A 27,952-nucleotide genomic window follows, 5' to 3' on the forward strand; every position below is an offset into this window, starting at 1 on the left:
TTCGTGTGACTCTCCAAGATTCCTTGCCAGGTTTTGCAGATATCAGCCCTGGCTGATAAGCCAGAGAAGGTCTGTGACTGTAAATCCTCCCTTTTAAGACTGTGCTAGAGGTGAATGAGCAGAATTCACAGTCAATTAATAAAAGGTATGGCTTTGGTAAGGCCACACTTGGAATCCTGCATTCAGTTTTGGTCACCACGATGTAGAAAACATGTGGAGACTCTAGAAAGAGTGCAGAGAAGAGCAACAAAGAGGATTAGGGGACTGGAGGTTAAAACATACGAAGAACGGTTGCAGGAACTGGGTAGGTCTGGTTTAATAGAAAGAAGGACTAGGGGAGACATGATAGCAGTCTTCCAATATCTCAGGGTTTGCCACAAAGAAGAGGGAGTCAAGCTATTCTCCAAGGCACCTGAGGGTAGAACAAGAAGTAATGGGTGGAAACTAATCAAGGGGAGAAGCAACTTAGAACTGAGGAGAAACTTCCTGACAGAACAATTAATCAGTGGAACAGCTTGCCTCCAGAAGTTGTGAATGCCCCAACACTGGAAGTCTTTAAGAAGATGTTGGATAGCCATTTGTCCGAAACAGTATAGGGTTTCCTGCCTAGGCAGGGGGTTGGACTAGAAGGCCTCCAAGGTCCCTTCCAATTCTGCTATTGTATTGTATTGTATTGTATTGTAAGGGTTTTTTGTTGGGATCAGGAGTTTGCTTCATGCTCTTGGGAAGCCTCTGTCAGAACACCAGGTCATTTGGTGACTTGGTTCAGCATAAAGTGCCCGTGTAGAAAATACTGGAAATTCTCAGCTTAACCTCCTTACAACTTACGTCTAAAATGGTATAAAGTTTCCTGCTTGAGCAGGGAGTTGGACTAGAAGACCTCTAAGATCTGTTCCAACTCTGTTATTCTGTTCTGATTTAGCGACTGTTCAAAGCCCTCTGGAGCCTTCAGGGGCCTTTTGGAGGCTTCCCTGAAGGCTCTGGAAGTCTAAAAACGGCCCAACGGACAAACAGGACTTCCAATTTGCTCGTAGGGTCGTTTTTCATCCTCTGGAGCCTTCAGGGAAGCCCCTGGAAGGCCCCTGAAGGCTTTGGAAGGCTTAAACCTGCCCTACGAGCAAACTGGAAGTCCATTCCCGAACTTCTGGTTTGCCTGTAGAGCTGGTTTTTTATACTCTTATAATCTCTTATAGTCACAAACATGTAAGAGAGAAGCAGAGGTATCCCTGGGGTGGGGAAGGAAGGGATGGCCAATAAAACAACTGACCTTCAATCACAACTGCAGCCACTTGTAGACATGTTTCACCTGCCCTATAGTCCCTGTCCTACTTGTGCTATCTGCTGCTGGAGGTTTCCTAAATTATCAACACCCACAGCAACCCCAGTCTGTAAGTATACATGCCTATTTATACTGGGTTCACTAGCAGACAGTCAATTTGATATAGTCTTTAAGGTGCTGACTTAGGAATCAGGACACTGAGTTCTAGTCCCGCCTTAGGCATGAATGCCCGATGGATAACTTCGGACCAGTCACCAGGATGTTGGGAGTTCTAGTCCCACCTTAGGCATGAATGCCGATGGATAACTTTGGACCAATTACCAGGAGGCTGGGAGTTCTAGTCCCATGTTAGACATGAATGCCTGGTGGATAACTTTAGACCAGTCCCCAAGAGGCTGGGAATTCTAGTCCCGCCTAAGGCATGAATGCCTGATGGATGACCTTGGTCCAGTCACACTCTATCAGCCCAACCCATCTCACAAGATTGTTATAGAGAAAATAAGAGGAAGGAGTATTATATATATTCGCTGCCTGGAATTACTTATCAAGTAATAAAAGGCGGGATTTTTAAAAAATGAAAGAAAGAAAGAAAGAAAGAAAGAAAACCTCAAAGGTCCCCGTGAGATGATCAGTGTTACATACTTAATCTTGAAAGCCGCCTGGAGTCACCATGAATGAATTGGATGGCCATAGACATTGGTTTAATACATCAAAATAAATACATCTTAGCCAAAAGGCTGAGATCTTGGACCAACTGGAACATTTTATCCAACAGTGTTCCAAATCGAATGATGTTATAAAAAAAAAAAAAGGCCACTGCAGCAAGATAAGCATCACTGCATTTTGCTTAGACTCTACGAAATGTTAAATATCCAACTCTGACCTGAGATTGCGAGAAAGAGACCCATCTTCCAACCAGCAGGGTGATATTTAAAGTAGGTTAATATTCTAATACTTTAATATTTTGAGCGTCCTTAGCTCAGCATTTTTGTAACCTGGCATCTTAGTCATTTCGTGGCTTAGCAACTTAATAGTTCGGCATCTTATTATCCTCGTATGTATTCACTGTAGTTCAGCAATTTAGTAAATTCAGCTTTTAAGTACCTTAATTTGACTCTAATATATCCATTTATATTATGTTGTAGTCTGTTGCGGATTACATTATACAATTTGTTTAGCAATTCTTTTCATTCCCCCCCCCCCCCCCCCCGGAGCTCTTAAAACATCTGCTGTGCAATTGTCTTATCGTTTTGGCCAAACAGCACAAATAAAAGCGATTGACTGGTCAGACTATCTGCTTTTCTTGACTTTATCTTTTTAAGGATGAATTGAACTGTGATCAGGAGTCCTGGGATATTGCAGTCTAATATAGGTAGTCCTCGACTTACGACCATAAAAGTGCACTTTGCCCCATTTTACCAACTTTCTTGCCACAGTTGTTAAATGAATTTCTGCAGTTGTAGAGTTAGTAACACAGTTGTTTAGTGGATCTGGCTTCCATGCTGACTTTGCCTGTCAAAAGGGTCGCAGAAGGGGATCACATGATCCCAGCACACTGTGACCATCATAAATATGGTCACATGACCATGGGGATACTACAATGTATCCAATCGAGGGGCGCAATTCACCACTAATTCTGGCATATGTTTCTGACCATGGTAGGGTTCTCCCAGGGCCTCAGTTCAGCGTTCCACCCTGCTACTAATGGAGCCGCCGAAAGAGCTAACAAGACGGTAGAGCAGTATCTACACTGCTATGTAAAGCATCAACAATCCAACTGGACTTCGAAAAAAGGGTCATAAGTCACTTTTTTCAGTGCCATTGTAACTTCAAATGGTCACTAAACCATTGGTTGTAAGCCAAGGACTAGCTCTAGCTGGCCATAATAGAAATAAGTATAGGGAATCCCTGGCTTAGCAATTGATCAAAGTTACCACAGATGCTGACAACCGCCCTGCATTTGAAATGTATAATCCCTTAAAATTGCTAAGCATTAAAAAAAAGCATCTGCTGAGTGTTTGTGGACTTTCTCAGTCATCCAGGTCATGGTTGTCCCAAACGTGCTTTTTTCAGGAGGCAACTGGGCTTTCTGGTTTCTTCTTTGAAGACGTTTCGCTTCTCGTCCAAGAAGCTTCTTCAGCTCTGACTGGATGGTGGGGCATGGAAGGATTTATACTCCTTGCAGACAGCTGGTCATTTGCATTCTTTTAGCAGGTCATTAAGGTCACCTGGAGATCTGCTGAGATTTAAATTTATTTTTGTCTAAAAGAAAAGTTTTGGAAAATTTTGCAGATGTAAGACAGGCAGAGCATGGAGACGGAGTCAAGCAAGGAATAAGCTTGGAGTCCTTACATCCCCACAAGCTAACTCCAACCCTTCTTGAGTTCCCTTAACTTTTATCTAGTGCCAATTTAACACTGACCAATAGTTGGCTAGACCTCTTGTGTATAGGCATGAGCAATAAATCTTCTTAAGAAAGTTAGCACCCACCCCTTTTCTAGAACGATGAAATATTCTAGGAAATATTAAAAAGGCAGAATATTATATTTCCCAAAAGGAGAAACATGCTCTTGAAAAGCAGTCCCTACCTTTGTTAATAGCTCCAGAAAGACTGGGCCAGCCTATCTACAAGACAAAAGACCTTCAGCCTCACGGTGATGGGATTAGCCCTCACTCAAGATCCAAACCAGGACAAAGCTATGAACACGCAACAGGAATTGCCCAACATCCTTTCAGAACACAAGCCATTACATCACCCAGCACAGTTCAACCAAGCTTATCTCAGACAAACTCTTAGGATTTCCACATGACCCCTACATCAGCCAATAAGATATTGCCCAACACCCTTTCAGAACACACATCTTCTTACAACCAGCACAGTTCAACCAAACTTATCGCAGACAAACTCCTAGGATTTGTGCATGACCCCGTACAGCAGCCAATAGGATATATGCTCTTGGCACAGGAACAGGAAGCTCAAGTTCAAAGCCCAAGAGAGGGTATCAAAACCCTTCACTCTCAGACCCATGTGGTCAGCTGCAGCAGTGCCATATGTTTAATGGTTCTGCTCCATTAAACCATCCTTCCCAGCAACTTCCATGCCTCCAGTGTCTTTCTCCCCACTTGGAACTGAACCCAGAAGGACATTTCTTCCAACAACTGGAACTTAGACAAGATAGACAAGATATACTGCATATTGAAGCCCACCTCTGTTTTTCTGTCTATCGCCCATCTATCTTCCCTATTTGCCTTAATCGTTTTTTTTTCTAAAAACTCACACTACTATGAAGCAAATATGTTGGGGACCCTCAGGTTCAACAAAGGCAGTAAAGAACGACAGGAGATTGAGATTTCTCAGAAATCCTTTATTATATAATATCGTTTATGGAGCTTCTCTTAACTTGAGAAAGGATTGGCCAAGAGTCATGAGGAATAAAAATTGGTGGGAGTCATCTTCTCTTTTTCGGTCCCCCGTTTGAAGAATCTACTTTCCCTTTGGCTAACGAAATTCAACAAAAAGAAAAATGTCTAAGTTCTCCCGAGGCTTTATGGAACAAGGCTGATCTGGCAAAACCAGAGCTGAGCATGGGAACCACATGGAGTCGCGTCCGTCTCTAAATGAGAGCATTCGCTTTCTTCTTCTTCTTTTCCCCCCCCACCAGTAAAACCATGTGGTTGTTTTAAATAGAAAGATCGTGATGCATCGCCTTTGGGGACCTACTTCTCCAATATGACTTGGTCGCAAAGCTGAAGCTGCAGCTTTGTATAGCTCTACGGATCACGAGAATAGATAAAAATGACTCACTAGCATTGGGCAAGGTTAGGCGGTTTGCAAAAACAACAACAACACACATGGCCTGGTTAGAAAAAAAAGGCGACATCTACAACTGTCAGAGATTATGCAAATTAGGCCGGATACTACGAATACGTGGAACGGGATGTAACCGGATTCTATGCCAAATTCTGGATTTGATACCTTTTATAACAGAATGGCAGAGTTGGAAGGGACCTTGTGGGTCATCCAGTCCAACCCCCCACCCAAGCAGGAGACCCTACACCATTTCTGACAGATGGCAGTCCAGTCTCTTCTTGAAAGCTTCCAGTGATGAAGCTCCCACAACTTCCAGAGGCAACTTCCGCTCCATTGGTCGATCGTACTCACTGTCAGAAAATTCCTCCTTATTTCTAGGTTGAATATCTCCTTGTCTTGCCTTCGACTGCTTTGGAAAACAGGTTGACCCCCTCCTCTCTGTGGCAGCCCCTCAAATATTGGAACACTGCTATCAGTATTGTGGTGGCACAGTGGTTAGAATGCCGTACTGCAAGCTACTTTTGCTGACTGCTGGCTGACTGCAATTTGGCAGTTCGAATCTCACCAGGCTCAAGGTTGACTCAGCCTTTCCATCCTTCCGAGGTGGCTAAAATGAGGACCCAGATTGTTGGGGGCAAGATGCCAACTCTGTAAACCACTTAGAGAGGGCTGTAAAGCACTGTGAAGTGGTATATAAGTCTAAGTGCTATTGCTATTGCGTCTCCCCTGGTCCTTCTGTTCCCTAGACTAACTATGCCCAGTTCCTGCAACCGTTCTTCCTATGCTTTAGTCTCCAGTCCCCTAATTGTCTTGGTTGCTCTTCTCTGCACTCTTTCTTTTATTTTAACTCTGGAGATTCTCCATCATCCAGCTCATGGTTCTCCCAAAGACTCCCTCTTCTTTGTGGCAACCCCTGAGATATTGGAACAATGCTATCATGTCTCCCCTAGTCCTTCTTTCTCTTAAGCTAAACATACCCAGTTCCTGCAACCGTTCTTCATATGTTTTAGTCTCCAGTCCCCTAATCATCTTTGTTGCTCTTCTCTGCACTCTTTCTAGAGTCTCCACCATTTATCTAAAATGGTGTAGGGTTTCCTCTTTGAGCAGGGGGTTGGTCTAGAAGACCTCCAAGGTCCCTTCCAAATCTGTTATTCTGTTATTCAAAGCCCACCAATTGGACCCAAATGCAATAATAATCTTTAACTCATGTTCCAAGTTATAGCCTGATATCTACTGCAGCTTGCTACTCTTCAAGTTGGTTCTTATACTGCATTGCTAATCAAAGGAAAGACCGCACCTTGAGTATTGCATTTAGTTTTGGTCACCACACTATAAAAAAGATGTTGAGACTCTAGAAACAGTGCAGAGAAGAGCAACCAGGATGATTAGGGGACTGGAGGCTAAAGCATACGAATGAACGGTTGCAGGAACTGGCCATGGCTAGTCTAGTGAAGAGAAGGACCAGGGGAGACAGGATAGCAGTCTTCCAATATTTGAGGGGCTGCCATAGAGAAGAAGAGGTCAAGCTATTTTCCAAATCACCTGAAGGACAGACAAGGAATAATGGATGGAAACTGACCAAGGAGAGATTCAACCTGGAAATAAGGAGGAACTTTCTGACAGTGAGAATCAACCCATGGAACAGAAGTTGCCTTCGGAAGTTGTGGGGGCTTCATCACTTGAGACTTTCAAGAAGAGATTGGACTGCCATTTGTCAGAAATGGTGTAGGATCTCCTGCTTCAGCGGGGGTGGGGGTGTTGGACTAGATGACCTATAAGATCCCTTCCAACTCTTGTTAACCTGTTATTTCTGGGATCACTTCTCATCTCTGCTTGCTGTTGAACCAACCTGACCAATGCCTTTAGCCTGCTCTGTTGAAGCATTCTCTTGTTATTGGTAGACTCAAGTTGTGGTTTGGTGTCTTCCAGTTAGTCCTGACTTCTGGCAACAGCCTGGATGACTCTATGTAGGTTTTGTGGCAACTTTCTTTAGAAGTCGTTTGACGTTGGGTTCTTCTTCCTGGGACTGAGAGAGAATGACAGGCCTAACATCACCCAGTTGGCTTTGGATCTAAGGCAGGATTAAAACTCATGGTCTTCTGGATTCTAGTCCAGTGCCTTTAGCTACAACATCAAATTGGCTCTCACCGTAAAAATGCTTTTCAAATTTTCAGAACTTCATCGGATGCCATCTTCTATTTATGAGCAGCTGCCTGCAACTCTCTCTTCAGCTGGATGTCCCTTGCCTTTGTTTCAGAGATACATTAGCTGGACTGTCCCTTTCAAGCTACAAATAAAGCTTCCTTTGGTTGGAAGATTTCCTGCAATTTAAAATCTTCCTGCAGATTCAGAGTGAACAGGTCTGCTAAAAGCATCCTCACCTATCTTTCTTCCTGATGCATTCTGTCTATGTACAACTTCGTCCCTACCTATAATCTCATGAGGTAAAGGTAAAGGTTCCCCTTGCACATATGTGCTGGTCATTCCCGAATCTAGGGGGCGGTGCTCATCTCCGTTTCAAAGCCGAAGAGCCAGCGCTGTCCGAAAACGTCTCTGTGGTCATGTTGCGCGGATGACTAAATGCCAAAGGCGCATGGAACGCTGTTCCCTTCCCACCAAAGGTGGTTCCTATTTTTCTACTTGCATTTTTACGTGCTTTCGAACTGTTAGGTTGGCAGAAGCTGGGACAAGTAACGGGAGCTCACTCTGTTACGCGGCATTAGGGATTTGAACTGCTGAACTGCCAACCTTTCTGATTGGCAAGCTCAGCATCTTAACCACTGAGCCACCGCATCCTTCTAATCTCATGAGGTAAGGCTCTGCAACGTGACTATTCTGCTCAACTCTTCAGTGGACACATGAGCTATTCCCTGGACACAATCCAGCAGGGAAGCGACCTACAAAATTTCTTTTCTCTACTTTCTTCTATTACGAGAAGGTTGGGACACACTTTTCTCCTGAATCCTTGACTTTTTTTCATTTTCCACCACAAAATTGCAATAATCAAAATGCATCGCCTTCATTGGCAGCATGCCTTGCTTTTAGTGCAAGGATGCATACCCGAGACCTTTCGTTTAGTTCTGTAGAGGTTCAAATCAAGCCGAGGGCAGTACTTCTCCATGGGCTTACTCAGTGATGGGATTCAAATAATTTAACAACGTTTCTCTGCCCTAATGACCAGCTGGGTAGACGTGGCTTGGTGGTCATGTGGCTGGTTGGGCATGGCCAACTCAACGTCACTCATGTCAATGGGCGCTTCGCCTTAGCTGTTACAATGTAACAAGGGTTAACCAGAGAGGCAGTTTCTGTAAGCAGGGCAATAAATATTAGGCTAGAAACACTAGAATGTTTCCTTCCTGCCTTCCTTTCAGGATTAGTCCTGTAAAGTGGTGAAAAAAACAAAATGAGATTTCTTCCAACAACCGGTTGTCTGAACTGCTTAGAAAGTTAACAACCGGTTCTCCTGGAATCGGCAGGGGCGAACCGGCTGAATCCCACCATTGGGCTTACTGGACTTTTGAGTGCCTTTATGTTGATCGTTCCTTAAGGGAACCTCACTGGATTCTCAGGATTATATAGGACAACTAATGCCATCATGCAATTGGAACCAGCCCTTTCCCTCCCACCCCGAACCCCCTCAAAGAGATATAGAGGATGACCATGGTTTTTAGGCAAATGACGCAACCTTGGAAGGCAATCCCGGAGCTTCTAGGAAAAAAAGTCATGCGCTGATGTGATGGTAAATTATGAATAGCAGCCAGCCCGAGATGAAAGCTTGGGCTTTCCGGGGTGGACTTAGATCTGCTGAACTTGATCCATTTCCAGGGCGGACTGTTCCTAGATCATCCCTGCCAGCCAAGGTGGGAGGAAAAGTCCCACCGTTCCCAGCAAGCAGACTAAGATAAACACCCAGAGGAATATTCTGTCAATGACCATTGCCACATATTTCCAGTCTTCTTTCACCTACAGAGACAGAGAGAAAGAGATAAGGAGAATCAGAAGCAAGACATTCATAAAAGACTAGCTGTACGAAACTATGTGATCGGGCTTGGTAAATCGACACTTACAGGTTGAAAATTAATTGTTTGGCCTCTCCACTCCCCTTCTCTCCCTCAGGCTTGCCCCACAGAACCCTCTCTTCTCCTCTCCCTCTCCTCTCTCTCAGGCTGGCCCCATTGATCCTCTGCTTTCCTCTTCTCTCTCTCAGGCTTGCCTCACAGAGGCCTCTCCTCTCTTATCCCATTTTCTCCCTCAGGCTGGCCCCATTGATCCTCTCCTATCCCCTTCTCTCCCTCAGGCTTGCCCCACAGAAGCCTCTCTTCTCCTCTCTTCTCCCTCAGGCTGGCCCCATTGATCCTCTCCTTTCCTCTTCTCTCTCTCAGGCTTGCCTCACAGAGGCCTCTCTTATCCCATTTTCTCCCTCAGGCTGGGCCCATTGATCCTCTCCTATCCCCTTCTCTCCCTCAGGCATGCCCCACAGAGGCCTCTCCTATCTTATCCCCTTCTCTCCCTCAGTCTAACTCCATAGCGTGAGAGCATTTTTCAGGTGGGGAGGGCAAATAGAATGTCTAAACTCCCAGCCCACAGGCCGGATGAGTCACGCACTGGCCACGCCCATGCCCAAATGGCAGTTGGAACAGAGTTCTTTTCAGGTGGGGAATAGAACGTCTAACTCCTTAGCATCAGAGCGTGTTAATTACTGTATAAGAAATACTAATGATCTGATGGTCATTTCAAAAACTCCTTTCTTAGCAAGCACCTAGAAGCCAAGAGGAACATACATGCTAAATTTCATGTTTGTCGGCTTTACGGTTCTGGAGATTTCATGATGATGCGGGAGTGGTATTTCACTTATATTTATATACTGTATATAGATAAGCGTAAAAGTTTCCCCTGTCCAATCATGACTGACTCAAGGAGGTGGCGTTCACTCTGTTTCTTAGCCAAAGAGCTAGCGTTGTCCAAAGATGTTTCTGTGGTCATGTGGCCAGCAGGACTATATGCCGAGGTGCACAGAACGCTGTTACCTTCCCACCAAAGTGGTACCTATTTACCTACTCGCATTTGCCTGCTTCCAAACTGCTAGGTGGGCAAGCGCTAGAGTAAGGATTGGGAGCTCCCCCCATCAGTTAGCACTCAGGTCTCAAACGCAGGCTGTCAGCTTTCCTGCTGACAAGCTCAGCGTCTTTAACCGCTGAGCCATCGCGCCCCCTAAGGCATTCATAACATGGGAGAAATCATCCATCGGCTTCTTGTGAAAGTGTTTTCAAAACGTGTAAATAGACGTCTGCCACAGATGGCTAACTGAACACGAGCCAGCCCTGGGATGTGACTGTAAACAAAGCAAATGCAATGCAGCAAATAATGGCTAAATTGTGGATGAGCAAAATGCTGCGGACATAGTATAATTGAATTCCAGTAAAGCATTTGACAAAGTAGACCACACCTTGGTAAGATAGAAAAATGTGAGATAGACACCATCGCTATAGGATGAATTCATAACGGGGTGACGAACTGCACTCAACATCTTGTCCTCAATGGAACTACATCTATATGGAAAAAAGGAAGCGATGGGGTACCCCAAGGTACCTCTTTTTGGCTCAGTCCTCTTCAATATCTTCATAAACAACTTAGATGAGGGGATAGAAGGGGAACTCATTCAAATTTGCAGATGACACCAAGCTGGGGGCAGAGTCAACATTTATAGAAGATAGGCTCAAGATCCAAAAGGATCTGGATAGACTTCATCACCGGACCCTATCCAATAAAATGAAATTCGGTGGCAAAAAAAAGTAAAGTTTTACAATTAGGCGAGAAAAACCAAATGGAGAGGTACAGAGTAGGTGGTACCTGGATCAACCACAGTAACCGTAAGAGGGATCTAGGAATCCTTTGGGACCCAGCTCTCCCGAGCTCCGTTTTCACTTGCAGAAGGTTGCAGGAGGACATGGCAGATGAAAAGGGAGCTTGGGAGCCCATTTTCACTGGCAGAGTGCTTGGGATACTATAGGCGCCCCCGACAGGAGTGACGCCAAATTGGCCATGTTCCCTGGCCATGCCCACCCCAGCCCTTGATGGCAGCTCCAGGCCTCTGGAGAGCACCGGGTGGCAGCTCTGACAATGTATTCATTGCCTTAGTGCAAGGGTGTCCAAACCTGGGAACTTTAAGACTTGTGGACTTCAACTCCCAGAATTCCCCAGCCAGCTGGCTGGGGAATTCTGGGAGTTGAAGTCCACAAGTCTTAAAGTTCCCAAGTTTGGACACCCCTGCCTTAGTGCTTTGTTGGTCAGTTCGTGCGAGAGGAAGAATACAAACTGCATTTACAAACCGTTTCTGTGTTTGGCTGTTTTCATTAACCCTTCAGAACCTGACACCTCAGGTCAAACACACCCCTCAATGAAATCAAGTTTTACACCCCTGACATAAGTCATTATCCAACATCTTCTTAAACACTGGAAGTCTTTAAGAAGATGTTGGATAGCCATTTGTCTGAAATGGTATAGGGTTTCTTGCCTAGGCAGGGGGTTGGACTAGAAGACCTCCAAGGTCCCTTCCAACTCTGCTATTGTATTGTATTGTATTATCCTGCTTACATGCCAGTTGCTCTTTAATCTACTCCAGGTTTACAAAAGGCTGGCAGGAGAACCGGAGACAATGAATTTCATCAGCTTAAGGTTTTGGCAGCTGGAGGCCCCTTTTTTAAAAAATAGTTTCCCAGCCTCCAAACGACACAGAGAACATGGGAGAGCTGTGGTAACATCACTCTAGGAGTCAAGGGAAACATTAGCTCGTGTTTAATTGGCTGGTGGTACTTTGGGAAAGTTAAGTAACATCGATGTGTTAAATTAAGCAACTGCTCGTCGCACCTGGCTGGCTATTTGGTGGTGGCTATTGTTAATATATTACTTACGGCAATATATTTCACAGTTTTTGCTACCGGCTCCCAAATTTCATCAGGATGGGTAGTCCTCAAATTACGACCGCAATAAATCCATTTTTTAAAATTACAGGTTATTCTCAATTTATATCAGTACATTTAGTTACAATGACTCAAACAGTGACTTATGAGCTTCTTTCACACTTACGACCATTGCCAGCATCCCCATGGTCACATGATCAAAATTGAGTCGCTTGACAACTGACCCATATTTATGACGGCTGCAGTATCCTAAGGCCACGTGGTCATGATAATGGAATAATAAAATCCATTATCCTCTTGTAGGAAGTTAGCACCCACCCCATTTCCTAGAAGAATGAAATATTCTGGGAAATGTTAAAAAGGCAGAATGTTATATTTCCCTGGACGAGAAAAGGAGAAACATGTTTTAAAGACAGTTGGCCTCCTCAGGGTGCCGTCGGCCAGACAGTGTCGGCTGGTGACCTCCAGGGGGAGAGCCTTCTCTGTGGGAGCGCCTTCCCTCTAGAATGAGCTGCCCCCGGAGCTTCGCATAATCCCCGACCTCTGGTCCTTCCAACGCACCCTAAAAAGTTGGCTTTTCCAGCAAGCCGGCCTGGCCTGTTAATGTTAATTTTATCTCATTTTTAAAAATGTTATTGTCCTATTAATTGGGTTTGTTTTTTGGATATGTATCTAATTTCTTTTTAACTTTCGTGATGTATGCTTTTTAATGTTGTACGCCGCCCTGAGTCCTTTGGGAGAAGGGCGGCATATAAATCCAATAAAACTCAAACTCAAACAAAGCCGCTCCCTGCAGCTCCCTGCCCTCCCCTTCAGCTCCAGGGTGATGGGATTAAGACATGGCCCTCAGGACATGATAGGATTAGAATGCTACCCATCTCACAACATGGCACCTGGGAAGATTACATCACCCAGCAAGAGTCAACCAAGCCTGGGACTCAGAACAGCCTATAGAGTTGCCCCTGCATGGCCCTATGGGAGCCTGACAACCAATCAGAATACAAGCTCAAATTCAAAAGCCCAGAGAGGGTATAAAACTCAGGTGCTCTCAGCATCTCTCCCCCTTTTTCTTCTTCACCCAACATCTTCCAGGGATGTGATCAGGGGTGGGTTTCAATTTTTTTTACTACCGGTTCTGTGGGCGTGGCTTTTTGTGTGGGCGTGGCTTGGCAAATTTATGTTTCAGATTGGAGATGGAAAATAAAATATGCTGTAAAACTTTTTTTTTAAAGGCCAAAGAAAGCAGCAACCTGAGCTGCGCCGAGCTGAACGCAGGAGAGCTGGAGGGTCCATTTGTTCACTGCCTATGAGTTCTGGGGCGGGGGGAGAGGGAAGTAGCTGAGTGAGCAAGCCAGCAATTTGCCAGCTGCTGAGCACCCTGCTCATGAGTAAACTTGCTCATGAGAAAACTGCAGATTAGAGGAAGCTGGCAGATCCTGGGATGCTCGCTCTGCTGCTTGCCTCCCCCCCCCCCCGTCCAGCTCACAGGCAGAAAACGAAACTGCTGCCTCCTGCCTCCGTGTATTGAGGAGGTGGGGAGGTTCGATCCCTCTTAGGAGGTGGTGGTTGCGAAGCCTCAGGGCTCCTTGAGTAACCCATGCTGTTTACCTGTAAGTAGGCACTAGGAGGCAGTTGTGTGGATGCACGTGTCAAAGACGAGGCAGGGCGAGCATCCGAGGGTACCAGTTCAGGGGCGTGGCCAGCCAGCCATCACTACCAGTTTGCCGACCCACGCCCAATTACCACTATCGGTTCTCCCAAACCGGGAGAAACCCACCTCTGCATGTGGTCCTGTCCACCATTAAAACCATCTTTCCAAACAGCCTCCATGTTTCCAGTGTCTTTTCCCCCCACTTGGAACTAAACCCAGAAGGACATTTCTTGCAATATCCCATGGACATTCCATGAAGTGCTTGTGAATTGTGTGCATGTCCAAGGGGCAAAATTCCTTCGTTAACTACTTCTCTCTTTCTTGTAAAAAAAGAAACAAAAACTGGGAGTATGGTACTTAAAACCCACACAACTCTGCTTTTTTAAAATGTCAAATGATTGAACAATTGTGGAGCGTCTACTCACATGAAGAGGGACCTTTTCCCCCCACAAGCCAATTCAGCATTTGCTGGAGGCCAGAGACCTCCTATTCAGCTGTCTAAATCCCAAAAAACTCTGCCTCATTGGTGGGCAGAAATTTATTTCTCCAGTTTCTCTCCAACTTACTTGGCTTTATCAATCTCTATATTGTTTCCCCAGAGTCATATGAAATTAATATCAAATGATCTCTGGAGAGCAATTAAAGTCACACTGTATTTGAAGGGATGAGAAAAGTCAGATGAGAACAAAGAAAGAGCTGCTTTATGTTCGTGAAGACAGCTTCAAATTAAATTCGGGATACAGATCAATTTGCAGGGGTGGGCTGCTGGGCGTTCGCAGAAATTCGGGAGAACTTCTAGCTAAGATTCTGTGCAGTTCGGAGGACCCCCAAATCCTACTCCTGGCTGGCCCTGCCCACCCCGCATGCGCAGAAGCAAAAAACAAGATGGCAGTGCCTACGGCACCGCCGATAAAACCGGTTCCGTGGGCGTGGTTGGCGGAGGTACTACCTACTCGGCCGAACCGATAGGAACCCACCTCTGCCTCCCAGGCCTGTTTTGGATGCAGGTAAGTGGAGGGTGCGCACGGAGGCTCAGGGAGGGCAAAAAACAGGCCTACTGGAAGTTCAGGAGGGCGGGAAACGGACCCATTTCCAGCCTCCAGAGAGCCTCCGGAGCTCATGGGAGGCCATTTTTGCTCTCCTTAGGGGCTCAAAGAAATCCTCCGGAGCACGGGGAGGGCAAACCCCCCACCCCACTGTGGTGCAGGAGGCCGAATAGGCCACGCCCACCCAGCAACCAATCAGAGACTCGCTTTCCTATTTCCCCCCAAATCACCTCCAAATTCCTTCATTAAATAGTGAGTACTGTGCCTACACTGCTAATTTTCTATGGTGTTTCTCCCCCCCAGGCAAATCAATATTGCGTAACCATGAATATTTATCAGAAATCGATCTGAGGAGAGGAGAGCAGTGGAAATCTATGGGCCGATCCTTGGGATGGAAGAGTCACCGCTGCTAGCATGGCCCCATCCTAGCTCTGAGGCTAAAAGGCAGGGAGTGGAGATGAATAGATGTGGCAAACAACTATTCATCTCCCGGCCAGCCGGACTTGTTAGCTTGCGGTGAGAGACTTTTTGCCGTGGCTGCTGGCACTCCTAATAAAGGAATCGTTGATTGATTAGAGGGTTTGTTATGTTTGGGGAGCTGGGTCAGAACATGACGGTTGTGCGAGGACCAGCCGTAAGTCACTTTTTTCAGTGCCATCATCATTTTGAATTGTCACTAAACGAACTCTTGTTAAGTTGAGGATTGCCTATATACACATATCACACTATCTGAATATGATTTCCCAACTCTTCCTGGCTGCTCAACTGACTCAGATACTAGTAGATACTAGCCCGATACTAATAGCCAAATAAGACTACTCGTAGACCTCATCTTACAACAGTTCATATGGTGACCGTCCAAACTTACAAGGGCACTGAAAAAAAGTCACTTATGACCATTTTTCAAACTGTGGTCAACGTGATGGAGACTAAAACATATGAAGAATGGTTGCAGGAACTGGGTATGTCTAGCTTAAGAGAAAGAAAGACTAGGGGAGACATGATAGCAGTGTTCCAATATCTCAGGGGTTGCCACAAAGAAGAGGGAGTCAAACTATTCTCCAAGGCACCTGAGGGTAGAACAAGAAGCAATGGGTGGAAACTAATCAAGGAGAGAAGCAACTTAGAACTGAGGAGAAACTTCCTGACAGTTACAACATTTATTAATCAGTGGAACAGAAGCTGCCTCCAGAAGTTGTGAATGCCCCAACACTGGAAGTCTTTAAGAAGATGTTGGATAGCCATTTGTCTGAAACGGTATAGGGTTTCCTGCCTAGGCAGGGGGTTGGACTAGAAGACCTCCAAGGTCCCTTCCAACTCTACTATTGTACTGTATTGTATTGTGATCAAAATTCAGATGCTTGGCAACTGACTCACATTTATGACCATTGCCGTGTCCCAGGGGCCAGGGAGCCCCTTTTGCGACCTTCCAATGAACAAAGTCAATGGGGAAGCCAGATTCACCTAAAAACCATGTCGCTCACTTAACAACCGCAGCTGATGCACTTAACAACTGTAGCAAGAAAGGTCGTCAAATGAGGCAAAATTCGCTGAACGAATAACTCACTTAGCAACAGAAATTTGGGGCTCAATTGTGGCCGTAAGTCGAGGACTACCTGGAGTCTAAATCTAGAAACCTAGAAATGGGAAAGGTAAAAATCTGTAGCTTCATTGGTACCCGGGAAATTTAATTTGCATGAGAACTTTTTGGAGCAAAACTACTTACTACTTGCATTCCAGCTTTATTGTTAAGGCAAAAAAAAAAATCAATTTTCACTTGAAGGAGCCTTTAATATGCACAACTTTTTCCTGTCACAGCCATATTTCAGTGGTCTATTGAATGGGAGCATGAAGGGATAGTTTGTTAAAAACATAAATGGTTTCCAGATCAATGTTTTTAATGCCTTTTTATTTGCAAAGTCCATTTTGCAAAAATTGATGGAGAAACAGGGCTGAGGCCGATGGGATGACAGGAAAAGGGCAAATTCCTAAATATCTAAATAGGATGTGCAGAGAAAGGGGCAGAAGTTTATTTGAGCCCCTAAGACCGTGATGGCGAACCTATGGCATGCGTGCCACAGGTGGCACCTTCGGCCTTCTTTTGAGGTCATTTTTCGCCCTCCGGAGGCTTCCTTGAAGCCTCCGGAGCGCGAAAAAACGGCCTTATGGGCAAACAGGAAGTTCGGGAACGTACTTCCGGTTTGCTCATAGGGGTGGTTTTAGCCATCCAGAGCGTTAAGGAGCCTTCAGGAGGTTTCCCTGAAGGCTCCGGAGGGCAAAAAAACAACCCTCCTGAAGGCTCTAGAGGGCTAAAACCGGCCATATGAGCAAACCGGAAGTCCATTCCCAAACATCCGATTTGCCCATAGGGACAGTTTTTGGGGCTCCGGAGGGCCTCCAGGGGGGGCGGGGGAGGCTGTTTTTGCCCTCCCCAGACTCCTATAAAGCCTCTGGAGCCTGGGGAGGGTGAAAAAAGCACACCAGAAATGGGGGGAGCGCTGATAGGGCGTGCATGCACGCTGGGGTCTTGCGCGCAGCGTTATTGGTGTGGCACGCCCACGCACGATCCCCCTGCGCTCCCCCCGCTTTTGGCACACGAGCCAATAAAGGTTCGCCATCACTGCCCTAAGATATTAGAGCAAGTTAGAAAAATAAAGTCTATGGGCAGAAGATGATGGGTAGAAAGTTATAAAGAAAGAGTGAATTTTCCTCCTCCATTAATTCAACTCAAGACTTAAAGGAAGCGACCCACAGTTTTTTTTCTCACCATAATTAATGCTGCCCAAGGACTTGTTACAGGAAGTCCTCGACTTACAACAATTTGTTTAGTGTTCATTACAACGGCACTGGAATAATTGACTTATGTCCGCTTTTCACAGTTACGACCTTTCCAGCATCCTCATTTAATTCATGCGATCAAAATTCAGATGCTTGGCAACTGCTTCATACTTATGACCATCGCTGGGTCCCGGAGTCATGCGATCCCCTTTTGCGACCCTTCTGATGGAGAAAATCAACAGGGAAGCCAGATTCACTTAATAACCAGGTTACTAACATCAACTTACACTGATTCGCTTAATGACTGAGGCAAGAAAGGTCGTGAAATGGGGCAGAGCTCGCTGAACAAACCTCTCGCTTGACAACAGAAATGTGGGGCTCAATTGTGGTCGTAATTCAAGAACTACCTGCATTTAGAAGGGATTATTTGTAGCTCAGGGGTGATGCTCTCTGAACTTAGGTGTTTTCTTGCATACGTTTCATTGCCCAATTTGTAACGTCATCAGTGTTCGAAGGAAACAGGGTTTGCTCTCTGCCTATATACCAGTGACTTTCTCTGTTGGTGTTGGCTGGTTGCTGGCAAAGAGGCATTTTGTTCTTTTGTTTTCTTTTTAGTTTTTTATTGTCTTTTTTTTTTTAATGGTATGTCAATGTGTATCTCTCTAGGCCCGTTGATGGCTCATTTGTCTCAGTGCCAGAGTTCCAGGAATTCTCTAGCTCTCCTCCCCAGCCATCGACACCCAGATAAACAGAGATTAACACTGGGATTAATACCAGACCAACAATCAAGGATTTAGCAACTCAGACAAACAATCAAACAGTAAACAAGATCACGTGAAGTGTTAATACCACTTTATAATGCCTTGGTAAGGCCACACTTGGAATACTGCATTCAGTTCTGGTCGCCATGATGTAAAAAAGATGTGGAGACTCTAGAAAGAGTGCAGAGAAGAGCAACAAAGATGATTAGGGGACTGGAGACTAAAACATATGAAGAACGGTTGCAGGAACTGGGTGTGTCTAGTTTAATAGAAAGAAGGACTAGGGGAGACATGATAGCAGTGTTCCAATATCTCAGGAGTTGCCACAAAGAAGAGGGAGTCAAACTATTCTCCAAGGCACCTGAGGGTAGAACAAGAAGCAATGGGTGGAAACTAATCAAAGAGAGAAGCAATTTAGAACTGAGGAGAAATTTCCTGACAGTTAGAACAATTAATCAGTGGAAAAGCTTGCCTCCAGAAGTCGTGAATGCCCCAACACTGGAAGTCTTTAAGAAGATGTTGGTTAGCCATTTGTCTGAAACGGTATAGGGTTTCCTGCCTAGGCAGGGGGTTGGACTAGAAGACCTCCAAGGTCCCTTCCAACTCTACTATTGTATTATTGTATTATTGTATTGTATCTTAATCAGGGAACCACCAGGAGAAAACAATACACCCACCCACATTAACAGGGCAAACTATGGTATATAACCAGAGAGCAAATTCCACCCTCTTCCAACACTGATGATGTTACCTACTTGGGTAATGAAATGTCTGCAAGAAAACAACCAAGCTTAGAGAGCATCCAGGAGCCCACAGTCCTCCCATCTCCACCACCATCACGATGCTCTCCTCCTCCTCCCCCCTGCAAACCCCAATCCCTTCTACTACTGATGAAATTGCCTGCTATGGTCAGTGGATCCTGCCTGATTGTGTGTCTCGCACCCACTGCATATGCGTGCGCAGTTTTACCAAAACTTACCTCCCACGTTACTTCTTGGGGAGTAACACAGCAGGCCGTTTTCACCCTCCTGGAGGATCGAGAAAAGCTTCCGGAGCCTGGGGAGGGTGAAACACCCCCCTCCCCACTGTGAGGAGGCTGAGTAGGCCACGTCCCCATAGCCACGCCCACCCAGCAACCGGGCAGAGAACCGGTTTCTAAATTTTTTCCATCCCACCCCTGACTTAACCTGTATATGTTTATCTCCTATTTAAGTTCCAATGGGATTCTCCAGTCTCACTTCACGGTCTACTTGTGATTTCCAGAAGGGGATTTTGTGCAGATAATGTAGTTCTACAGAAGCTTTTCCTGGATTTTGCAAAAGACGGAGAGAGGGTCTGCAAAGAGGGGCTTATTTGAAGGCTATTAAAAGCCTAGGCGGGATTAGAGAGAATTATTCCAGCAAAGAGAATAGTGGAGCCTTTGACTGCAAGGCTCTCTTGCCATGGTGAAGCTAAGCCACCTACAGAGGCCTATTAAAAACACAGCAACAATATATTCTTCTTTTATTATAGAGTCCCGGGGTTCTATAAAATCAAGCAGAATAAAACGCCACCACGACAATCAAGATCTAAAATATAAAACACGGCTATCCACTTACTTACACCAATCACCCAGAAAGTAATCAACATCTGAAATTAAAAGACAAGGGAACTAAGCTAGTCCTTGATTTACAACAGTTCATTTAGGGAACATTTGAAGTTACGGCGGCCCTGAAAAAAAAGGGACTTAGAACCATTTTTTCCACACTTAACGACCATTGCAGCATGCCTGTGGTCATAGGATCAAAATCCGGATGCTTTGTCAACTGACTCATATGTAGCTATTTTTTAAATTAACACACTCCTGGAAAAAAACACCAAAACTGCCTCTGCACAACAACATTCAGTGTCTGTTTGAAGACCTATAATGAAGGAGGACTCATCACTTCATGTAGAAGTTTGTTCATTGCCTGACAGACGTTGAAGGTATCCTTTACTTAGCAACCACAGTTGGCACTGACAATTCTGCTAGTGAATAACGTGCTAGTTAGGCAAGAGATTGTGTATCTATAATGTGCAATTTAGAATAGAATAGAATAACAGATTGGAAGGGACCTTGGAGGTCTTCTAGTCCAACCTCCTCCTAGGACCTAGACCAGTGATGGCGAACCTTTTTTGGCTCGCGTGCCACAAGTGGGGGGAGCGCAGGGGGGTCGAGTGCGGGCGTGCCGCACCCATAATGCAACGCGCGACCCCCCCAGTGCGCATGCACGCACAACGCGCGACCCCCCCCAATTTTTACATGTTTTTTTGCCCTCCCCAGGCTCCAGGGGCTTTATAGGAGCCTGGGGAGGGCGAAAAGAGCCTCCCCCGACCCCCCGGAGGCTCTCCGGAGGATTCAGGGACTGTCCGGAGGCTTCCCTGAAGCCTTCGGAACGCTTAAAACCACCCTCCGAGCAAACCGGAAGTCACTTCCGGTTTGCTTGGAGGGTGGTTTAAAGCATACCGAAAGCTTCAGGGACAGTCCCTGAAGCCTCCCGGGGGGGCGGGGGAGGCTCTTTTCGCCCTCCCCAGGCTCCTATAAAGCCTCTGGAGCCCGGGGAAGGCGAAAAATAGCTTTTAAAAAGGTGAACTCAGCTGGCCAGCACGTGCATGCGCGCTGGCCAGCTAACAGGGCAGCGCCTCACGTGCCCTGACAAATGGCTCCGCGTGCCACTTGTGGCACGCGTGCCATAGGTTCGCCATCACGGACCTAGACCAACCTCTGGTAAGCATGAAATAAACTTGCAGTATTTTTGAACTCCATCCTGACTCCTGACTTGAACCTGACAGCCAGCAATGAAGAGTGGAGACTCTAAGAAAGCGTGCAGAGAAGAGCAACAAAGACGATTAGGGGACTGGAGACTAAAACATATGAAGAACGGTTGCTGGAACTGGGTATGTCTAGTTTAATAGAAAGAAGGACTAGGAGAGACATGATAGCAGTCTTCCAATATCTCAGGGGCTGCCACAAAGAAGAGGGAGTCAAGCTCTTCTCCAAAGCACCTTAAGGCAAGAAGCAATGGGTGGAAACTAATCAAGGAGAGAAACAACTTAGAACTAAGGATAAATTTCCTGATAGTGAGAACAATGAATCAGTGGAATAACTTGCCTCCAGAAATTGTGAATGCTCCAACACTGGACATTTTTAAGAAGATGTCGGATAACCATTTGTCTGAAGTGGTGTAGGGTTTCCTGCCTAAGCAGGGGGTTGGACTAGAAGACCTCCAAGTTCCCTTCCAACTGTATTACTCTGTTATTTTGTCATTCTGATTGACCCAACAGTTTTCATTAACCCTAGGAAGAGAATCTGCATTATCAAGGTAGCCCTTCCTGCTTATTCACACAAGTTGTGAGGTGACAAACCTCCCGCTCTAACTCCAGTTAGATCATTCTTTCCCACACAGCCCCTATGCATGCCAGACACATAACGGTATAGTTCTTCCTCACTAAATATGTAACCTTCCCTTGCTGATGGCTATATTAAGCAAGTTGAGAGAGGGGGGGGAGGGAGGGAGGGAGGGAGGGAGGGAGGAGAGAGAGAGAGAGAGAGAGAGAGAGAGAGAGAGAGAGAGAGAGAGAGAGAGAGAGAGAGAGAGAGAGAGAGAGAGAGAGAGAGAGAGAGAGAGAGAGAGAGACTGGCTGAAGAGCTATAAAGATTGCCCAACAAAAGCAATCCCTTTGTGAGTCATCTGCAAAGAAGGAATGACATTTACTCTAGTTGTCTGAGGACAGAGAGGTTGGAGCTTTAAAATAAATCTGTATTCATTGTAAGCAACCTGGCATTTTCCTTGATGTCAGAATAACAGAAGAGTTGGAAGGGACCTCGGGAGGTCTTCTAGTCCAACTCAAGCAGAGACCTTCCTTCCAGTGTTGGTGCACTCTTACAACTCCCGAAGGCAAGTTGTGCCACCTTTTTGGGGTTCCCAACCCACAATGCACTGACTAGCCAGATAAATAGCTCTCCTCGAAGTTGCTCCAACTTAAAGAAGAGTCTGTATTAAACCTGTGTATAAAAACTACAAACAGAGTCACACCTCAATGCGAATGAAAGTAACAGAGAAATACAATTATATTCCATGCTGGCTGTGGAATTCTAGGAGTTGGAAGTCCAGATATCATAAAATAGCCAAGGTTGAGAAATAGTGGTTTATACAAATTCTTTCCTTCCTTCCTTCTTTTATTCTCTTATCTCTCCTTCCTTCTTTTCCTTCCCTCATACTTCTCCTCCTATCCATCCTTCCTTCCCTCATCTTTTTCCTTCTATTCTTCTTTCCTTCCTTCTCTCTCCTCCCAACCTCCCTCCCTCCATCATTTCTTCTTCCTGTGCCTTTCCTTCCTTCCTTTCCCTTATCTTTCTCCTTTCATCCATCCTTCCTTCCCTCATCTTTTTCCTTCCATACTTCTTTCCTTCCTCTCTCTTCTCCCAACCTCCCTCCCTCCGTCATTTCTTCTTCCCATGTCCTTCCTTTCTCCCTCCCCTCCCCTCATCTTTCTCCTTCCTTCCCTCATCCTTCTCCTTTCTTCCTTCCCTCATCTTTCTCCTTCCTTCCATCCTTCCTTCCATTATCTTTCTCCTTCCATCCATCCTTCCTTCACTCATATTTCTCCTTCCATACTTTTTTCCTTCTTTCTCTCTCCTCCCATCCTCCCTCATTTCTTCTTCCCATGTCCTTCCTCCCTCCCCTCCCCTCATCTTTCTCCTTCCTTCCCTCATCCTTCTCCTTTCTTCCTTCCCTCATCTTTCTCCTTCCTTCCATCCATCCTTCCTTCCATTATCTTTCTCCATCCATCCATCCTTCCTTCACTCATATTTCTCCTTCCATACTTTTTTCCTTCTTTCTCTCTCCTCCCATTCTCCCTCATTTCTTCTTCCCGTGTCCTTCCTCCCTCCCTCCCTCCCCTCCCCTCATCTTTCTCCTTCCTTTCCTCATCCTTCTCCTTCCTTCCCTCATCCTTCTCTTTTCTTCCTTCCCTCATCTTTCTCCTTCCTTCCATCCATCCTTCCTTCCATTATCTTTCTCCTTCCATCCATCCTTCCTTCACTCATATTTCTCCTTCCATACTCTTTTCCTTCTTTCTCTCTCCTCCCATCCTCCCTCATTTCTTCTTCCCATGTCCTTCCTTCCTTCTTTCCTCTCTTGCTCTCTCTTTTTTCTTTTTTGCCAAGACTTCACAGGATGATAGCACACCACAGAAACAGAGGGTTTGTTGAAGCTCAAAATCAAAAGAAAAATCAGCATCTGTTCCACCTCAGTTAAATGAAAGGGGTTTTGAACAACTCTCTCCAGCTCACGATCAGGGGCTCGGTCTGACTCCCCTTGCACGTCACTCGCTCGGTTTTCCTGAATTTTGAAATGCCTTTTATATCGCCTCCTCCTCCTCCTCGTCTCCACCTGCCAGAAAACCCCGAAAGGCTGCTCTCCCCTCCATCCCTGGCATTTTCCATTGCTGAATCACTCTTTTTTTCAAAGTCTAGAGTCATTTTTGTAAATTGTAGACACAAGGGATCATGCAGGCTGGCCTTGTCCTCGGCTTATCTAGAAAGACAAATCCAATTAAACTCTTTAGAAAAATGAGTGCCATTTTCGATCCCTTCTCGGGTTTTTTTTTATAGGCCTCTTGCAAGGGACACTTCCCTCTGCTTGGAGATAACAGTTTTATGGAAAGGTTATTAGACCCAGAAGTGTTTGATACTCACTCTCGAGAGGGGATGTACCATCCCTGACAGGGACCGTTAAAACGCCCTGGCTTACTCTGCACACAGTCCCCAACCGCTGTGATGTTCAATTCTCATGCTAATCCCAGGGGAGTCTATAGACATTATCCATCTACAGATAGTCCTCGACTTACAACAGTACATTTTCTGTGGTGGGATTCAAAAATTTTTTTACTACCGGTTCTCTGGGCGTGGTGTGGCTTGTTGGACGTGACTTGGTGGGCGTGGCAGGGGAAGGATAGTACAAAATCTCCATTTCCACCCCACTCCAGGGGAAGGATACTGTGAAATCCCTATTCCCTCCCCACTCCAGGAGAAGGATACTATAAAATCCACATTCCCTCCCCACTCCGGGGAAGGATACTGTGAAATCCCTATTCCCTCCCCACTCCAGGAGAAGGATACTGTGAAATCCCTATTCCCTCCCCACTCCAGGGGAAGGATACTATAAAATCCCCATTCCCTCCCCACTCCAGGGGAAGGATACTGTGAAATCTCCATTCCCTCCCCACTCCAGGGGAAGGATACTATAAAATCCCCATTCCCTCCCCACTCCAGGGGAAGGATACTGTAAGATCCCCATTCCCTCCCCACTCCAGGGGAAGGATACTGTGAGATCTCCATTCCCACCTCATTCCAGGACAAAGATACTGTAAAATCCCCATTCCCTCCCCACCCCACTAACCTGCTTTCCAGCTCCATTCTCCGGTGCAGGGCAACAGAAGACCCAGCCGATCAGCTGGGACTCTGATCTGCTGGGACTCGGGAGGCAGCAAATAGATGGGGTTGGAGGCAGCCAGAGGTAGTATTTGCCAGTTCTGTGAATTATTCAAAATTTCTGCTACCGGTTCACTAGAACCAGTCAGAAGTGGCTGAATGCCACCTCTAGAGACCATTCAAAGTATAAGAACCGTGTAAGAAAGCTCATAAAATGGGGCAAAACTCACTTAACAACTGCCCTACTTAGTAACAAAGAAAATGTTGCCCTCCACTGTGGTCATAAGCCAAGGACTACCTGTTTCTTTAACTTCCAAAGTGTTATAATGATTTTCTCTAGCCTCTCTTCTGGTATTTCCCTCCTGCTGAAAATGTCACGGCACAGTGGAGCGTGTTAGGTATACAGCCAGAAAAAAAAATACCTAAAGCCCAAGGCATTGCAGGCGTCAGTTTCAGCAGCTGGAAAGATGGAGAGGCTCACCAAGAAAACGGAGAAGGACGCCAAGCTAGAAAAAAATAAATTAGAAGAAGGAGGCCAAGAGGTCCTTGGGCCAGGAGGCGAACATCAGGAAGGAAGCTGGGTGAGAAGGTTACGATAGATGCCCATGGATTTATTTCCAGCCAAGAGGCCAAAAGGCATTTGATAGGATAAGCAGATGCTACCTCACAATCTTTGTCTCACCTGCTGCCTTTGTGTTTCAAACATCCCTCTGGTTCCTAAGAAATCTTGCACAGAAGGCCTGCGTAAAGGTAGTCCTCAACTTACAAAAGTTCATTTCGTGACCATTCAAAGTTACAACAGCACTGAAAAATGTGACTTACGACCGTTTTTCAAGCATGGAAAGAAAAGTTGTAAAACGGAACAAAACTCACTTAATAAATTTCTCACTTAACGACATGAATTTTTGGGCTCAATTGTGGTCATAAGTTGAGGACTAGCTGTATTGTGCGGGTCAGAAGGAGGGCTGAGAAGACATCTGTATACCCTTCACATCCTGGACGTAAACCCCAAACCACCCCAACGAGGCTGTCGAAGTGATGTCCCGGTGTTTGGAAGCCGTCGGGGTCTGGATGGGGGACAACAGACTCAAACTCAACCCCTCCAAGACAGAGTGGCTGTGGGTACCGGCACCTCAGTTCAGCCAGCTGACCCCATCGCTGGCCATAGGGGGCGAACAACTGTCCCCTGTGGAGCAGGCGCGCAATTTGGGCGTCCTCCTTGATGCCCGGCTGTCAATGGAGGACCATGTGGCAGCCGTGGCAAGGGGGGCGTTCCACCAGGTTCGCCTGGTGCGCCAATTGCGCCCCCTACTGGACCGGAGTGCCCTGCGCACGGTCACTCATGCGCTGGTGACGTCTCGCCTGGACTACTGCAATGCTCTCTACATGGGGCTTCCCTTGGGACGCATCCGGAGACTGCAGCTAGTTCAGAACGCAGCCGCGCGGGTTATTATGGGGAGTACACGTTACTCCCACGTAACACCTCTCCTGCGCGAGCTGCACTGGCTACCTGTGGCCTTTCGGGTGCGTTTCAAGGTATTGATCACCATCTTTAAAGCGCTCCATGGCACAGGACCTAGTTATCTGCAGGATCGCATCCTACCACATTCGTCCCTGCGACCTATCCGCTCACACAGGGAGGGGCTCCTCCTGGTGCCGTCTGCTAGGCAATGCCAGCGGGCGACACCTAGGAGTAGATCCTTCTCTGTGATGGGCCCAACCCTCTGGAACGACCTCCCCCCTGACATTCGAACTACCACCAACCTCCGTTCCTTCCGTCAAAAGTTAAAGACTCACCTATTTCAATCAGCTGGCCTGGCACTTTCTTAGTTTTACCTCCCGGGGATTTATTTTAATTGGGTTTGGGGTTTTAATTGGGATGTTTTTAGGTATTTATTTCTTGTACAGTCTATCTCCCCCTCTAAATGTATTTTAAATGTATTTTATTGTTATGACTGTATTTTATTTGCATTGACTGTACACCGCCCCGAGTCCCTTTTTGGGAGAGGGGGCGGTCTAAAAATCTAAGAAATAAATAAATAAATAAATAAACTATTTCAACTCCTTGAGATGGCGCTACAGGGCATTGCAGGCGAAACCAACTAGATACAGGTTCTTCCCTTGTGCCATCACTCTGATGAATATCTAATTGTTGCAGATCTGTCTAACATCTATATATATATTTACCCATGGAGTAGGGCTGTGCTATTATCACTTATCCTTCTTATTACCTTCTCTATTGTCCTCTTCCTATTGGCATTATGATGATGATGATTCTCTCTTTTGCTTTGCATGCACACTGAGCGTTTCTGTATTAAACCTATGCTATAAAAAGTACAAATGGACAGACTCATACCAAAATGTGCAGGAAAGTGCCAAGCAAGCTAATGCAGAAATACAATGAATCTCCCATGATGGCTGGGGAATTCTGGGAGTTGAAGTTCTGGACTCTTAAAAGTTGCCAAAATTGAGAAATGATGATTTATGCTCCTTCCTTCCTTCCTTCCTGTCTCCATCCGCCCTTCCCTCCCTCCGTTCCTTCCTTCCTTATTTACTTACCTACTTACTTAATTACTTTACTTGGCTCTATCTTCCTACCTACCTACCTTCCTTCCCTCAGCTGTCTTCTTCCTTTCTTCCTTGCTCCCTCCCTCATTTCTTCTTCCAGTGACCTTTCTTTCCTTCCTTCCTTCTTTCTTTTTTCTTTCTTTCTTTCTTTCTTTCTTTCTTTCTTTCTTTCTTTCTTTCTTTCTTTTCTTTCTTTCTCCCTCCTTCCTTCCTTTTTCTTTTCCTTCCTTCCTTCCATCCTTCCTTCCTTCTCAAATTTATATGCTGCCCATTTCACTATCACAGGACTCTTATATAACTTTGATGGTTTCATTATTTATCTATAATTTTCCACGCTGTGGGGGGCTCTCATGTCCACACCCCCACATTGCCATAACTTCTTTGGGGATCAAATCTGAGCACAGAGGACACACCCCTCCGATCGGATTGTGCACAACAGTCCCGTCCTCAAAATTCACTTCCCGAAACGCATCGTTCCAACTCAGAACCTGCTGCAATTCACCAGAGTTAGAAAAACTCATTTGGGCCCCCTCCAGAACATAACTCAATTTTATGTTTTGCATTCCACCCAATACATGAATTCTACAAGCCCTACTCAATAGCAATAGCACTTAGACTTATATATCGCTTCATAGTGCTTTTACAGCCCTCTCTAAGTGGTTTACAGAGTCAGCCTCTTGACCC

The 27,952-nt window shown here is 45.8% G+C and overlaps 1 protein-coding gene across 1 annotated transcript in view; it reads right to left on the reverse strand.

Moving 5' to 3' along the window:
• Window positions 1-8,927: 8,927 nt before the first annotated feature.
• The window catches only part of CHRNA4 (cholinergic receptor nicotinic alpha 4 subunit), a gene marked incomplete at its 3' end in the record, with an annotated part of 86,320 nt that continues 67,295 nt past the window's right edge, over window positions 8,928-27,952 (reverse strand). Inside the window, exon 6 of the mRNA XM_081949706.1 lies at window positions 8,928-9,053. Within this exon, the coding sequence (XP_081805832.1) occupies window positions 8,928-9,053 (126 nt within the window). The remainder of the gene's footprint in view (window positions 9,054-27,952) is intronic.

This window comes from Natrix helvetica (genome assembly GCF_964273705.1).
Source record: "Natrix helvetica genome assembly, chromosome: 3".
Classification (NCBI taxonomy): domain Eukaryota; kingdom Metazoa; phylum Chordata; class Lepidosauria; order Squamata; family Natricidae; genus Natrix; species Natrix helvetica.